Source organism: Anas platyrhynchos, chromosome 10 (genome assembly GCF_047663525.1).
Source record: "Anas platyrhynchos isolate ZD024472 breed Pekin duck chromosome 10, IASCAAS_PekinDuck_T2T, whole genome shotgun sequence".
Lineage (NCBI taxonomy): Eukaryota > Metazoa > Chordata > Aves > Anseriformes > Anatidae > Anas > Anas platyrhynchos.
The window spans coordinates 13,792,827-13,809,092 of NC_092596.1; the positions used below are offsets into that span (position 1 = coordinate 13,792,827).

The 16,266-nt window shown below is 52.0% G+C and overlaps 1 protein-coding gene across 2 annotated transcripts in view; it reads right to left on the reverse strand.

The window, feature by feature from the left end:
- LOC101802647 (gamma-aminobutyric acid receptor subunit beta-4) overlaps positions 1–5,472 on the reverse strand; it is a 73,311-nt gene extending 67,839 nt beyond the window's left edge. For both annotated transcript variants that reach the window (XM_027465158.2, XM_027465157.3), the window contains exons 1-2: positions 5,156–5,472; positions 1,409–1,497 (exon numbers count right to left, since the gene is read on the reverse strand). In XM_027465158.2, coding sequence (XP_027320959.1) covers positions 1,409–1,497; positions 5,156–5,235 — 169 coding nt within the window. In that variant the 5' untranslated portion in view covers positions 5,236–5,472. The remainder of the gene's footprint in view (positions 1–1,408; positions 1,498–5,155) is intronic.
- Positions 5,473–16,266: the final 10,794 nt, after the last annotated feature.

Here is a 16,266-nt window from a genome sequence, read left to right on the forward strand (position 1 = left end):
CCCCACAGCTCCCCCAGAGCCCCTCTGCTCCGTGTCCCCATGGAGCCGGGTCACCTGCTGTTTTCCTGTATTGTAATCACCTCGGCGGCTTATGAGGTGGTTTCCCTTGCAGTTTTTATGTCACCTCTGCAGTTTTCCCCCTCATAAAATGTGACTGCACCAATTCTCGTGACTGGGGCTGGTCAGTTAAGAGGGCATTTTATGTTTTCTGGACAGACCCTTTAAATCAAATCCAGCCATATCCCACATTCAAAGGAGAAGAGGAAGAGGGAGGAATCCAATTTTCTTTCAAGCCCCCCAAAGCCGTACCCCGTGCACTGAGGTGACCACCCAGCTGCCCCACAGAGGAATGGGCATCACCCCCACCCCACAGCCCCCACCAGGCCAGGGCCAGCAGCACCTCACACTGCCCTCCTGGCACCAGGGTGACTTCAAAACCTGATGAAATCAGTGGGGATATTCCCCTGCCCCCAGATGCACAGAGCTTTGGATCCTTTTATCCTTTGGGATAAAATTCCTTCCTTGCCCACCATTGACCTGGCCCTGGCATCCCCTCAAAATCCCACAAATGAAATCCCCTTCCCAGCAGCTGCCTGGAGAACACCTGGCCGTGGCTCGTGTCCTCCTGCAGGCTGAAGCTCCCCCAGCTCCACACTCATCCTCCCGAGGAGGAACTCGCATTGCCCAGGAAAAAGCCAAGTCTGGGAGGTGAAGCCAGAAGTGCTCCAAATCCCCCCACCAAGGTAGCTCTCCCCTGCCTGCTTCTCTCCAATAATGAACCTTAGCAGTACCCAGCAGTATGATGATACCCGAGGTTTATTTCATATTTTATTTCCACCAGGGTGGCAAATAACAGGTTATTTTATCCCATATCATTATTGAGGGGGTGCAGCCTGGCAGACTGACTGACAGCCCTGCCAGTGGACACCCCAACCCTCTGCAGGAAAAACAGCCAAAAATTCTGGCCTTGGGAGCAGCAGAAGTGGTAGAAGTGTAACCTGTGGTCCTTGATGGAGGTAATATCAGAGCAGAGAAAATCCAGAGCATCTGTCCCAGCCAAAAGTCCCCAGAAACATCCCACCATGGACAATCCCCCATCTGCATACAGAAACTGTGAATTTGGAATATTTTTTTTTTCTTTTTTTTTTTTTTCTTTTCCCCCCACAATTCTGCTCTCCAGTGGCTCTCAGCAAGGTTGAACCTGGCCCAAGTGAGTTTGGCTGACCCAAGCACTACGGAGCTCAGCACCCAGCACGGGAGCTGGAGGACCTCCACTGGGGAGACCAGGGAGCCAGGGATGGGAAAGGGCAGGGTGGGAGGAGAGGGGTGATGGAGAGGAGGAGGAAAACCAGGAGGCAAGAAGGCAAGGTGAGGCAGGAGGGAGAACGCTGCTGGTCAGTCACCATACCTCCAAAGTCAGGCCTGAGGCGGACGTCATAGCCCTTCAGCAGTTTGTCCACGATCTCTTTCACCACAGAAATATTCCCAGTGGAGGGGCTGAAACAAAAAAGGACAGAGATGTTGCTCGTCATCCCTTGTGCTCCCAGCCCCGTGAGTGGAGGTCCCAGCCAGGCAGCACCACCTCAGCACCCTTCATGTCCCACAGCATCCCCCAGGACCCCCTAGAATGTCCCGCACCCCCCAGCACCACGCACCCCATGCTGCCTCATGGTGCAGGTCTGTGTCCTGGCCATCCTGCAGGACCCCTGTGTGGGCATTGCTCGCCCTGTGCTGCTGGCCACCAGCCCACCTCAATGGCCACTTTCTTCTCATTTCACCCAACACAACGTGGAGCAATCATGCCCTGATGTCCCTGCTGCACACCTGCCCCCAGCACGCAGCCTGCACCGGCACATCCCCATGCAAGCGCTGCTGTCTTGCACGTCCAGCTGTGCCTTCGTGTTCTTGAGGCACGGGAAAAAGCAACGCTCCTCTGGCCGTAGCACACAGACAGACTTTGGCATGTGAACATTCATTTTCTGCCACTCAGCATCACCATGGCTTCTTAGCAACGCGACTCGAGAGGCAGGGAAGGGAAGGAGAGTCCATCTTTCGCTCTGTGTGCCAGGGCCCGGCTCCTGTCCCTCGAGCCCTGTGACAGCAGGGCAGGGGGCTGCTGCCCTCCCCAGCTCTGCTCCAGCCCCTCCAGCAAGAAGGGGGCTCTCTGTAAAAGCAGCCCACGAGCCAATGCAAAGCTGAAGGTGGGAAACCAGAATGCAGAGGATGCTAAAAATATTGAAGCTATTCAATGCTGCGGGGTATATAGGTTCTCTCATCTGAAACCCAGCCCCTGTGCCAACCTCCATCCCTTGTTTTGCATAAGAATAGGGGCCCTGCCGCTGACAGGCACTGCTCTTTGCAGTCACCCACCAAAACAGCATGTCTCCTTGTCAACACTGCCTCCCACATCCATCCAAGGCAAAAGCAAGGCCCACCATAGCACTACCTCTGCCAGGCAGACCTGCACCTCTCCGGACACCAGGGTTTGTGCTGACACGTCTGTGCATCTGCACACACACAGCCAGGTCTGCACCCTCTGCTGACTCTGCAGGGAATGCACGGGCTCCTGCGTGGGCACGCAAACACGCAGACACAGGAAAGCACCAAATGTCAGGGCTGCAGCTGTGGCAGATGTGCTCAAGCATGTGTGCATGTGCGTGACCACCTCCAGGTCTGCGTGGAGGGGGTTACAGGTGCAGAACCTGCTCTGTCGGGTTAGGTCAGGATGTCCACACTGGGGTGTGGAGGAGATTTGTGCAGGTGCATGTAAACAGGCGTTTGTGGGTGCCAGAGGCTGGGCTCCCGGGTGGCCAGGCTCCCTGTACAGGTGTGGGTGGAGGCAATGGGACCACCAGGGAGGCTGGGCATGCGTTGAGGTTCTGGATGCCCAGGCTGTGGATGTGCAGGGGGTTTCTCAGCTGAGCAGTGATGTGTGAATGTGAGGCAGCACACCTCTCAGGCCCAGCTTTGAGAGTGGACAAACCACTCAGCACTTGTGCTGGGGTTGTGTCTGAGCTGCCCTCCCAACTGGGCAGCTTACAAAGAGATAGCTCTTGATTGCATCACTTCGTTCACTGAAAAAAAGGCTAGAGAGGTGCACACAGGTGGACATTTTCACAGCACAGTGCCTGTACTTGCAAGGTCTGGCTGCACCTGTGGATTTCTATGCAGGTAGGTGAGTTTTTGCACTGTGTTTTTGTGTATGCACTCACTGTGGATTGATAGTGTGCACCAGCATTTATTTATCTCTAGATAGTCACTCCTGGGTACACATTTCCATATTCATGGATTTCCATATTCAGTGTTTCTCAGGGGGGTTTAGACAATTCCCTTCAGCCCCTCACAGGCCACAAGCTCAGAAGCTGGGTTGCCTCTTTCATAGAGGCAAAGAAACCGAGGCAGGGACAGCAAGCAACATGCCAGGGGCCCTGCAGAAAGGGGCAGAGTGGGAAGAGGGAGGCAGGGCTCCTTCCTCCTCCTCAGCTACCAGCTGGCCCTGTGAGGGTATAAGCTGGCATCATGTTTATGAGCAAGGTCTCATGTCTCTCAGTGCTCTTTTTGATCCAAAAAGCCACTTCCCTCCCACTGCACAGGCAAGTTGTGCATTTGCCCAGCTGTGGGCGAGCAGCTGCATCCAAGTGCTATTCCTGGCAAATGTGGGTCTGCATCCGCCGAGGGAGCACGTACATCCAGCCTGTGAACTGAATTTTTGAATACCGTGTCCCTGGCTGAGTGGGTGTGCATGTGCTTTACATACACACGTACACTTGCAGCCAAACAGCCACATACATGCACACCGTGCTGCTGGCGGGGGTGTGTGGGAGTAGCTGGAGGCATGTGCACATGGCAGGGTGGTTTGTCCCCAGGATGTGCAGGGATGTACATGGGGACTACAGGGGACTCTCGGTCCAGGATACAAGCAGATACAAACGCACATGCAAGGACGTGTCTGAGCACAGGCTGCTGATGTGGGCACTGCTCTTTACATGATTGCTTGGACACCGCCTCTAAGCATGCCTATGTGTGCGTCCGTACCCAGCAGAACCATGCCCAAATGGTGTGGAGAAGGTGGCCATGACTGCGCATGTGCGTGTTTATAACTATGGGAACATAAATCGTTGTATATACAGATCTGCAAGCCTGGGCAGCGACCTGCATATGTGCCTCGGGAGCGCGCTGCTCAGCGTGCGTGGCTGGGCAAGGCAATGCCCCAGCTCCCACCCCAGCAGACTTGGTGCACACAGGTACAAAGGCACCTGCCCACACGCGTGAGAAGGGAGGGTGAGGAGTAGGCAGCGCTGCTCTGGCGTGTGAAGGCGGCAGGTAATTGCCTGTGCCGGAGCAAACAGGTGTGCTCCGTACACCTTGTCCAGGCTGGATGGGTGCCTACGCCTCCGGCTGCTGGGATTGCTTGGAGAGCTCAAGGCATGCATCAGGAACAGCTGCAGCTCGAGTATGCAGGGAATTAGAGCATTTGCATGGCTACACACAGAGCAGGTAACCCGTGTTGTGCTGTCGGCGTGTCATGATACACATGCGTGTGCACCCCAACAGGCACCGATCAATGCGCACATGCAGGGATGTATCTGAGTGGTTTGCCCCCCCCGGATGATTATGTGGCATGCCATAAATCTGCGTGTAGTCACAGACGTAGGCATCGCCTCCTGTGCACCGCAGAGCCGGGGCTCTGGTAAAGGCACAGCACGTTTGGATGTGAGTGTGGCTGCGTGTGGACCGTGTGTGCACACACACAGGCATGGCCAAGGCAGCCCTGTGCCCAGCTGCGTATGCACACAGCTCAGTGCCATGCACTCTCTCAGCTTCCATGGACACCATGTTCCCCAGCAAAACAGCTCCTTTTGCCATTTTCCCCCAGGTCAAGCAAGGAGGGGGGGGGGGGGACGTGCTGCAAGTGGGCTGTGAGGTGGGCTCAGTCTGCAGCGAGCCTGCTCCACGTCTCATGTATGAGCATCCCTCCTCCCCCTAAAATGTCACGGATTGGGAAATAACAGCAGCAGGCAGCAGGGAAAGCGATCTGGGGAAAGGACCCCCTCCCCTTTCCCACACGCACATCGATGGAGAACCCCCCCCAAACAAAACAAACAAATCCTGTGTCAGCCCCCCTGCCCCTGCAGGCTGGGATCGCAATCCTTACCTTTGCGCACAGCAGGCGAGACAAAGAGCTGCTAAAGCAGAGACAATTCCACTCAATCTGTCTGCCTGAAATGTCCACATTTCCACAAAGACGAAGGATGAAAAAAAAATCTTTGGAGGGGAGGGGAAAGAAGGATGGATCTCCTGAAATCCCCCTCCAAGAAAAGGGGGGGAGGGAAAGAAAGAAACCAACCCCCCCCAGTTAGTGATTTCCTAGAGAAAGAGAATAATGAGAAAAAATAAAAAATGTGGGGGAAAAATATCCCCCCCCCTCCTTCAGTGCCAGTCAAAGAATTCGTTTCTTCTTCCTTTCAGCATCCTCTCAACAAGAGACATCCTCTGGCAATGGAGAAAATCCCAAGAGAAAGAAAAATAAAATGCCCCAAAATGGGCTTAGCAAAATGTGAAATTGAATCTCACAGGTACGCAGAAGAAGAAGAAAAAAAAAAAAAGGAAAAAAAAAAAAAAAAAAGAACTCAACGTCCCCTGAGCACTCCACTTGGATTATTTTTCCTCCTGCTCTTTTGCCATCCGGTTCTGCAGATGTTGCATGGCTCCTGCTACCCACCTTCAGAGAAGAGGAGGAGGAGAAAGAGAGTGGTGTGTGTGTGTGTGTGTGCGCGCGCGAGGGGGGAGCTGTGAGTTATCTAGCAACACAATTTTATTCTGGATTTTACCTACCTGCTCCCCCCTCCCTCTATTTTCCAGGGGGGAAGGGGAGGCAAGGCAACCCCACCGTGCTGTTGTTTTATTTTACGGGAAGCTGGGGCTCATCGCTTGGATGGCCTGGGGCTTTTCTGTAAGGGTTAAAAAAGGGGGGAAAAGGGAAAATCAAACGCAACCCGGTAAATGAAGAAATGCATATATGCATGTGTAGAAAATAAATAAATCCCTGTCTGCGGGAAGGGCTGCTCTCCGAGGGAGGACTGGATCTCTCCCTAGTGCTGTTGCCGCAGCTCCTGTGGAGTTTTGCTGCTCATTGCAAAGTCACAAGAGGAGGGGAGGAGAGAGGGAGTTTGGGGATGGGGAGGGGGACTCTCCGGGCAAATTGGGATCCTGACGTCATGGCTGACAGCATTAACCCCTGCTGGCTTGCAGAGGGGAATTTGTGCTCTTTCCTGGGGAGGTGGGAGCAAGGGAGAGGTTGGGAGAGAAAGGTGGGAGCGTTTTGGCAGGCAGTGGGATGCTCCTGGACAAGAGTGGCTGAGCTGCAGGAGCTGCTGGGTGCTGGGGTTGTCTAAAATGGTGTGATCAGCAAAGGCTGGGCTTCTTCCTTCAGCCACAGACATAAAGGAGAAGATGATTTACTGAAAGTCCCTCCATGCCCCAGGGCAGAGGGGCCTGGTGGACTCCTGGGGAGCTGGGGAAGATCTAATGAAGCTTCTGGAGTTTCTCCAGGCCAGGGAAGCCCATCTCAGCAGGGATACTCAGCTTTCCCCAGGGAGCGCTACATTACAGGTACAACGTTTGGGAAAAGGGATCCTAAACTTCCAGGAATGCTGCTGAGGATCAGCTCCCGGTGCTATAGTTTTGCCTCCTGAAATGGTAACCTTACGGAAACCTTCACAGTCAATCTCCTTGTATCAGCTTCTGATTTTTATCTTTAAAAAGTAACATAATTAAGGAGTTTGACATCTCTAGATCAGGCATGTGGTGACGGATTTCCATGGAGGAATTCTTCCTGGGAAGAGACCCAGCAGCACTGTGGGTGCAGAGCAGAAGCTGCAGCCCCAGGAGGAACCACGCCAGCTCTCCTGTCCACAGGTCTGGGCAGCTGGGAGCAGACCCTCAGAGAGGGGGCTCCCCTCCTCCTGTACCCTGCCAACAGTGGCTGACACCTGTGTGTGGAAGCTCTCCAAGTCCTCTGGGTCAAGAGGGCAGAGCAGATGTGTGGCTGCAGCTGGGCAGGATGAGGCCCGAAAGCCCCTGATGGTGGAAAATGAGCCCTGCTCATCTCCCAGCATACCTGTGGCTGGAGGGGTTCACCTTATCTAAGGGGCTCTTCCAAATCAATTGGAAAATTGCTGCAGAATTTTCCTGCAGATATTTTCCTGCAGAAAAGGAACCAGCCCAGCAGATCTGAGCTGTGCTTGTCCAGGCTCAACCCCAACCCCCAAACCAGACAATTCCACCATTTCCACATGGCAGGTTGTCTCCTTTTTGGTTGCTCATGGCTCATCCAGAGTGCCCAGCCCCGTGCTGCAGGACACAGCCAGCCCTGGCACTGATCCGTGGGGACCCTGTCGTGTTCCCCCACGTGCACATGTGCCCCTGGGAGCCCTGAGCCCGACACGAGCAGCCCCAGCTCCCCTCACTGCCGGCCCTGCACAGTGTGGTATTAACCTCACCGACTGCTGCTGTGGTGCGCAGGTCTCCTGGCAGCAGCATGTTTCTGAAACACTTATTCTGAATTAAGCTGCTGGGTACCAGAGAGAAGCTCCTGGGGGAGCCGAGCAGCATTTGCCTCTCTCTGGGCACCAGAGGCCCCATTTAGCCCCCCCGGGCCGCTCCCCTCCTTCCTTCTGTGGCCCGTTAGCACTGCTCCATCCCACCAGCTGTGATTGCATGTTACTGGCAAAAAGGTAAGTGGAAAGCAAATGTCAGAGGTATACATGAAGGGGAAAATTATGCTCACAAATGGTGACATTTGTGCTTGCAAGTTCACCCAGTCGGGAGCAGAAACCGTGTCACATGAATTATCTGACCACTCAGCCACAACGTGAAACTTTGGGAAGCCAATTGCTTAGCAGCAAATGCATTCAAAGAAACCATTGTGTGCTCTTGAATAATCTACCTGAAGCCATGTTCACGAATAAATGACTGCTCTGGAATTAGTCACCCATCTCTGCTGAGTCTCATTAGGGCTGATGCACATTTGATACGTGAAGATGCTCACTGAGGTGTTTGTTTCTCTCCCTCCAGAAGATTGGCAGCCTCAAGCCTCCCCCCAAAACCCCAAGGGCTGTGTCTCCCTCCCCTTCTTCTCTCCAGAGGAAGCCCAGCAGTGTTTCTTTTTTCCTGAAGTTCATATTCTGAATCCAAATAGAGCCATGAAAGGCTGCTGGAGATGACATGCTGTGGCTGTAATCATCCCAAAGAGGCCATGGAGGACTTTGTTCATGGCCTTTTGCTGTCCTCCACTATTAAATCACTCACGTGAACTCCCCCCCTACTTGTTGCTCTGCTCCAAGCTCCACACCATGACCTCCTTCTCATCCTGTGGCCACCCCTGGCTCCAAGTCACTGGGTCACAGGCAGTGTGACAGCGTTGTGCCAAAAGCCTCTACAGATCGTGGCAGATCATGGCTTCTGGTCTACAGCCACCACAGTGCAGTTTGTCCCCCACTTTTTTTTTTTTAATTATTATTATTTTTAATTTTCTCATTAGTGTTCAACTGTCCAGCACTTGCTGCATGTCTGTCCATGTGCCCCCTCCATCTTTGGGTTCGTGCCATGGGAGAGAGAAATCAGCGCTGCCCTGAGGGGCTGCACAAGTAGTGCAGCAAGGCGGTGCCGTTCCTTCTGTGGTTCCTGGACTTGGATTCCCAGCAGGAAAGGTTTTTCCTCAAGCCATCCCACTGGACAAAGGCTCCACCAGCAATTATAGTGCCACGTAATCACCCTCAGGCTTTGGCCCTGGAAGAGAAGACCACAAGGCACTACCCCCATGTACTGATGTGGTAGGCAGCAACCAGCAACTGCTCGGACAGCTGGGACCATCATTTTTGGCAAATCTGTGCCCTTTAAGTCACAAATCACTCCCAAACTTATCAGCCCCGTGAGCCGCTGTGCCTGGACACACCACATGCTAGAAGCTGTATATTTCCAAAGAAATATCCCAAAGGCATAGTCTATAGCCGGGGTTCTCCATCTTTGCTGAGTTAAAGATCTTTCATCACTTTGCAAGATAGTGCAGAATTCTCTGGAGTGAGCGGAAATGTTCGCTATTTTTAGGAGCTGTGAATGGGTGAACTGGTGAGCAGAGCTTTGCACGCAGCCGCGCATCTCGCCTGTGCTCAAATCTCTTTAGCCAGAGGATGGAAAGTGTGGCAGGAAGGATTCTCAGCAGAGATGGGCTCATGCACCACCTCCCATTTCAGCCATCTTTCATTACAAGTCTGCAGGCCCTGTCTGGTTTGAGCTTTCTTTCATCTGAAAAATGGTACGGCCAAGCGAAGGCCCTTCAATTATGGGTGTGGAAGTGCTGTGACAGCTGTGGTTATTGAGAAGCTTTAGCTCCTGGGTCTACAGTGAAAGAACAGCTCTCTGCATGGTGGTGTCCCCATGCCACAACCGCACAAGCCATGCGGACAGCCTGTAGAGTGGCAGTGCCACCATTCCGGGCCTGTGGCACAGGGACAACCTGCTCCAGCCGTACCTGCAGCTGCCCTGTAAGCTGGTGACGAGGGAGACGAGGGAGCTGGGTCCACAGGGAAACCTAGCTGGGGTACCCGGGGAGGCCTGAGTTTGTTCCTACATTTGTGCCAGGGGGCGTAGGGCTCAGACCCTCAGTCCTCTCACGAGTGCATGCATGGCTCTATGTCCTCTGGCTGCTGGCTTCTGCGTGGGCATCGGGGCCAGCTCCTCAGCCACGTGAGCCTGCCCGCTCCTGCTTACTGCAGCGACGTGTCCTCAGCTTATCCCACCTGCACATCCCACCTCGGGGCTGTGAACCCCTGGAATGTGGGAAAGGTTTCCTTGGGTTGGAGCTTAGCACATCAAATGCCCCGAGTTTAATTTCCGTGACTGCGATTCAGAACAGCAGCAGTGCCCTTTGGGACTGGCATTTCCGATCATGTTACCACTGGCAGTGCGAAGGGCCCAAGGCAAGGACAAGGAGCTCCAGCCCCTGCAGACCATTAAGAAGTGACAAAAAACGCCTCCCCGCTCCTTACTGCTAATGGTGGGGATCTGCTCTGACACGGAGCGTGTCTGTTGGGCATTCCCCAGTTTCAGAGGCTGTGGCACTCCTCAGTGCTGGGGATGCTCCCTCCCCTCTGCATCAGCAGATCAGCCTCCTTCACAGCCAGATCTCCTGGGTGCAGTCCCAGACCCAGGAAAAAAAAAAAAATGTGCTGGAAGTTGTAGTGAAGTGGGCTGCAAGGATCTAAGTAAAAAAAATGTTCCTGAACACCACATGGAGGGGTGGATGGCTTCAGCCCCTCTGTTTCCCTCTACCCATGCAGCTCTTGTGCTTTGAGGCCCTCTCAACACCACCACCCAGGAGGCAGGAGGAGCCAAAAATTGGCATCTGGGATTCGCTGGCCACAGGGACAGGGAGTTTCCTGAGCAAACTTTGCAGGTTCTACCTGAAGATGTCTCCTCCCAAAGCTTTACTGCATTCACTTCATACATTGTGAGCTGCAGCAAACACAGTAAAAGAAATTGTGCCTGCAGCCTGCAGGGGACCCAATTGCCCCATTAGCCTGATGATGGTCAAGTCCCCATCTACACAGGCATGTAGGAGTGAGCAAGTTTTCTTCTGTATTTATCCCAAAGATCCTGATGGTCTCCTCCATGGGCAGTGACCCAGTGGTTGGAGACAGAGGGGCTCTTTCCCACGCCTTTCCTACTCGGGAGGACCCAAGCAGTGTTTGCTCTGGACATGACAAAGAAAGATGACCTGTGATGCCATGGGGCAGTAACAAGTGGCAATGTCACGGGAGGACCACACAGACATGTTACTGAAGGGAGCATCCCAAAGGCTGAGAGCTCCAGGGTGAGAAGCAAACGCACGAAGTCTGGCCACTGGAAGGTGAAGGACACTGGTATGGCACACATCGAGGTGCCCATCAGGGCTTTCTACTCTGATCAGAGATGAAAGAGAGAACACAAAACTGCTTTCAAGTTTTCCAAGGCTGAATGCAGAAGGAACAACCCTACTCCTTTGTTTATCATAAATTCCCGGTTTTATTTTTCAAGTGGGAAATTGAGGCAGATACATGTTTCCTCTACAACTGCTCCTGTCTGGGACAGGGAATTTGTAAAACGTTCTCACCGGGCACATGATGTGTTCTCCTCGTTAACTCGGTATTTTCTGTGAGCTAATATTCATGTGTGCTTTCCCATGGTGTTCAGCCACTGTGGAGGTTGCAAGGGGCTTTGGCTGACAGCTCTAAAACAGGTGGCCAAGAGCTGAGTGACTTTTACGACCTGAGAAGGATGATAATTGTGCCAAAATTTGCTCTCAGGAGTGTTATATTGCTGTCATGAAATGCAATTTGTACATTATAGGATAGAAGACAGTGTGACATGTGTCTTGCTCCTGAAATAGGTCTGACAGTCCATCAGCCTGCTGACAGCTAGTAAGCTCTGGTCAAGCCTCAACTTATGAAGTCGTTTGAACATGCACTCTGTAGACATGAAAACAAAACTCCCGTGTAAGTGTGCAAAGCCCCAAATTCATGTGCTCATGCCAGGGAAGAGAAAACAACTGAGATGAGTTCTGTGTTCCTCCTTAGGCTGGTGAGAAACTGCCTTGACCCGAACTGAATTACTCTGTATTTGCACCAGTGTAATGGCAAACACAGCACTGGTCCCCCAGTTTGGCAGAAGCCTTCCTGCCAATCCCTTCTGCATGCAGAGTTGGAAGAAGATGTCAAGCATGGGCACACCACGCAGGGAAGGGGAAAGGAAATGGTCCCAGCTGGTGCCAGGAGTTACAGGTGTCTCCCCTCTGCCCCAGGCAGAGCAGTGCTCAGGCACAGCCAGCAGCCAATGTGTCCGTGAGGTTCCTCTCTGGAGGAGCAGGAGGAAAATCCCCCGTATAGACATTTTGTTTTGGAGGTTGGGAGTGAGATCTGCGTGATGCTGTGTTGCCTGGTAACAGGCTGGGAGGGATGGAGCACAGGGCAAGCCTTCTGCAGGGCTGTGCTGAGAGGAGCACCTCCGGCTACATGCACGTGGCACAGGGAAGGGGAGCACACCCCGGCAGAGAGGGATGTGTCTTGGAGCAAAGGGAGACACAGAAACGTGACAGGGAGCATGATGGAGAGAAATTCCAGTGAAGACGGAGGAAAAGAGAGAAGCCAGAGAAGGGGATGTGGAAGAAGGATCCAGGAAAGGCACCTGGGCACTGGCTGAGCTGCAAGGACTCATGGCTGTCACCTCCCAGGGAGAGCTCTGGTCTCTCTTTGCCCCAAGGAACTGCAGGAAAATGCAGGTTTCCTCTGAATTGTATTTCTTCTCCTCCTAGGAATTCATAAACTCCTGATGCTCTCACAGTCACTGGAGACCTCACCCAAGTTTCAAGGTTGATTGCACTGATTTGGGCTGAGGGACTTTTTTCCTGAACAACGAGCGTCCACACAAGACTTCACTGGGAGTAACAGCACCTCTCTGGCCAGTCCCAAAAGGAACCCAGCCCCAGTCAGGCTGTCCTAAAGGACGATGCTCAGGCTGACAGGTCTGGCTCAGTCAGCACAGAAGGTGTGAGTCTATTCTCCATTTTCTTTACTTTAATTGTTTGGAAATTAAAATTGGAAGGAAAAAAAAAAAAAAAAAAAAAAGATAAAATAATATAAGGCATGGGCAAACAGGCAAGAGCAACTGCTTTCCATCCACAAGAAATGCTCCTGGACTGGGTAACCCCACTCAGAGCCTCAGGTCTCGCTGCACCTCATGCCTGAAATTCTCCCCCTTGGAGCACAGCACCACAAGCGCTGGCTGCAGACTTCTGCCACAGGCATCCCAAAGAAATATTTGGGGATGTGGTTTTGTCCTGTGTACAAGGTTTCCCCACCTCTTTCTGCTTACATTTCAGCACACTTTCAGCACTAAACCCTGCACAAGACTGTCCCTGCACAAAATATGTTGCATAACTGATGTCAGCTGTCCCTTTGGCCATTCTCTTGCTTCCCTTTTTGCTTTTTTAGCATAAGCACACCATCTCGCAGTGTTCTCAGGAGAAGGCATCCATCCATGTTGCCTCTGGGACACATAAAACAAGGTATCTTGTTCGCACTCACACAGCAATGCAGTAGCAGGGTTGCAATAGACTGTGGTTTCCCTGTGCTCTGCTCCACAGTCTTAATAATTAAGATAAACCTTTTAGCTCGGTTCTTTCCATCTTGATGCTTTTCCATCCAGCCTGACTGAAAACAGCATTATAACAGGACTGCTGGCAGGAAATTCCAAGTTCAGGACTTGATTTATCACAACTTGGAAAGAAAAGCAAAAACTTTTCCTAACTGCAGCTACTTCTAAGATGTTTGGGATAAAGTTTTGTTTTATCTGTACCTTTCTTGTAATTTCTAATATCATGCAATACTAAATTTAAACTGATATGGACTAAAATGCTTATCAGAACAGAATGCATTATAATCTTTTATCATGAGCATCTAGGAAAAAAATCAATCTTTCTCTGTGGATCATTTCCATCTAGTATTACAAGTGTTTCCTGAGAAAATGAATCCATTGTTTTCTCTTTACAAATAGGGTTGAGCACAGAGCCCAAGAGCCAAATGGGAACTTTCCTCTGGGCTGAAGCTGGCACTCACAGGACGAAGCAGTTGGGAGACCAGGATGTGTGGTGGCCACACTGAGCCTGCCTGTGCCAGCTGTGTCACTAAACATGCCTGTCCTTGCCATATTGTGAGCTTTGTTAGGGAAATATGTATATATATATATTTTTAAAGTGCAATAGCCAGAAAACTTGTCTGAAGAAGAAGGTTACAGCATGTTCCCCATGCAGGGCAGAGAGGAGCTGTGAAGCTTCTCCCAGCCTTCCTCGTGCCAGGTCACTGTCCTCTCACTCCACTGCCCTTTTCTCAGGCACAAAAGTCTTTTCACAGGAAGAGCTATCTATAATTGAAGCAATAGCAGAAACATCTGATTTTCCACCAGCCAACACCTCCTGCTGCAGCTAGCACCAGCCTAAAGTGAGTGCATAACACTTTAGTAGCATGTTACATTTGTTTTATGCTGGTGCCAGCTGCTGCAGAAAGTAGTAGAAAGTGAGTTGAAGCTAGCACAAGAGCTCTTGGAAAACTATTGACTGAAATTGAGGCTGTGTCTCATACATATTGTGAACCAAGACATGGGTAGAGGTGTACAAGCTTTCTCAATGTATGCCCATAATTTGTACACCAAGGTGCTACAAATTGTTTCTATTCAGATTCCAAATTGAAGCTTTCTTTGCTCACCAAATCCGTTGAGGGGAAATGTTTAAATCTAAAGGAAGTCCACAGGGAAAATGAACTTTTCCAAGGAAACTGCAGGGAAGCAGGAGAACAAAGCGACTGGAAAGGGAGCTGTAATGTGTTCCTGCAATGCAGTTTAAGTACAAAACTCCTCTGGGATGGAAAAGCACTTTCCTTTATGAATGGGAATAGCAGTGGCCACAGCACTCAGCAGCCCTGCGGGATGTGCAGGTAGGGGCTCGCAGGCAGGAGCAGCCCAGGTGAGCAGGACCCCAGGCTGTGCTGGGCTGGGTGGGCAGTGGGTACCCACACCAGGGGCTGGCTGGTCTGGATCCCACAGGCAAAGTGTGATCCTGAGCTCCCAGTTCCTGGAAACTTCACCTTCCTCATTTGTTTCTTTTGAGTTTCTGCCCTCATTTGTAAAGTAAAAGGCTGTAGTAAGTGGCCTGATGCTAGGCTCAGAAATCCTAATAGGCACAAAGAGAATGGACATGGTGTGGTTGCATGTCTGCCTGGTTGTGATTTTCTAAAGCCAGCAGCTGGCCATGTTGGTTTTGCAGATATTAGCGATGCGTTCTGTTTTGTTTCTTTTATTGAATAAAAGCAAATCCCACTGCTTCCTCCCCTGGGACCACCAGTGGAAGCATATTGCAAAGCCTAAGTGACCCACAGCTCAAGCTGAGTCCAGACCTTCATCTCTTCCCTTCATCATCAGCGCACGATCCTTCCAGCAATATCTGCCCCATTCTGCAGAGAAACCTGAACCAACAAGCCAGTGATTCCCAGAGATTCAACCACAGAAATACTGGCTGCAAGGGGGTTCTGGAGATCACCTAGTCCAATCCAGCCTCCCCTCCCCTTGCAAGCTGTCCATGCCTTGTGACCAGCAGGCACAACAAGGGGCACTCCTGATCCAAGGGGATTCCTCTTTTCCCAGTCTCAGGCGAGTGCTGGTTAGCAGTGTGCTTGCTTTCTCTTCCATTATGAGCCCTGTGTCCCTTCCCCAGATGGCCACGAGGATATTTTTTCCTCCAGAAAGGACAGCCTGGTGTGTGCATGGGACCAGGCAGCAGATCTACTGCTTCCCTCTCCCCAGATCCCACCGGCGCCCTGGGCAGGCTGTTGTCTCCTGGCGGCAGCACTCAGATCTACAGCTGTAGTTCTCCTGCTGGTGTCTTTGCCCTGGTGGAAAGAAATGAAAAACCATCAAACTTTCTCTTCTTTATTTCCTGGACAGCGCTGTAGGACATCTCCCGGGGAAGCTGGAGCTTTAAACATGCTTTAAAAGAAACCATGCTGGCAGCAGGCCGGGCAGTCGGGCTCTGCTGCCCTGAGCTGTGGGCTCCCTCCAGCCTTGCTACCCCCTACAGCAGCCACAAGGGCAGGGAGGTGGTGAGGCATTGCAGGGAGCGAGGAACCATTTGCTTTGCTGTATCTAATTCGCAGTGGGAGCACCGGGGTCAGGGGAAGGCTGTTTATCATGCCAAGACATCCTGATTAAGTCAAGCGCTGCTGAAGACACCTTAAAGGGGCTGATGAGGGGTAAATCATTGCCTAGTGCTGGGATATCTGGGGAAAAAAATAAAATAAAAATGCCCTGGTTAGATGTCAGCACCAGTCGGGCACATGCACATCCCTCCCATCCTGCAGCCCCCAGCAAAGCGGAGCACTCCCTTTGCTACCCGGGGATGTCAGCCCCTGTCGGCATGGCAACGCGGGATGCTGCGGCGGGGATGGCCGGGCAGGAGTTCGCAATCGGCAGAACTGGGAAGTGTTTGGGAGATTAAAAAAAAAAACACCACAGCCGCACACACTCTCCCTCTCTCACTCACTCACTCCACCTTGTGCTGCCAAGTTGAATAACGATGTTATTGTGGTGGGAGAAAAACAGCATAATCTGTGCCCAAGCTGTCGGGGAGAGGGAAGAGAGGGTTGCACCACTTTCTTCCTGATATCCCCCTGTTCTCTTCCC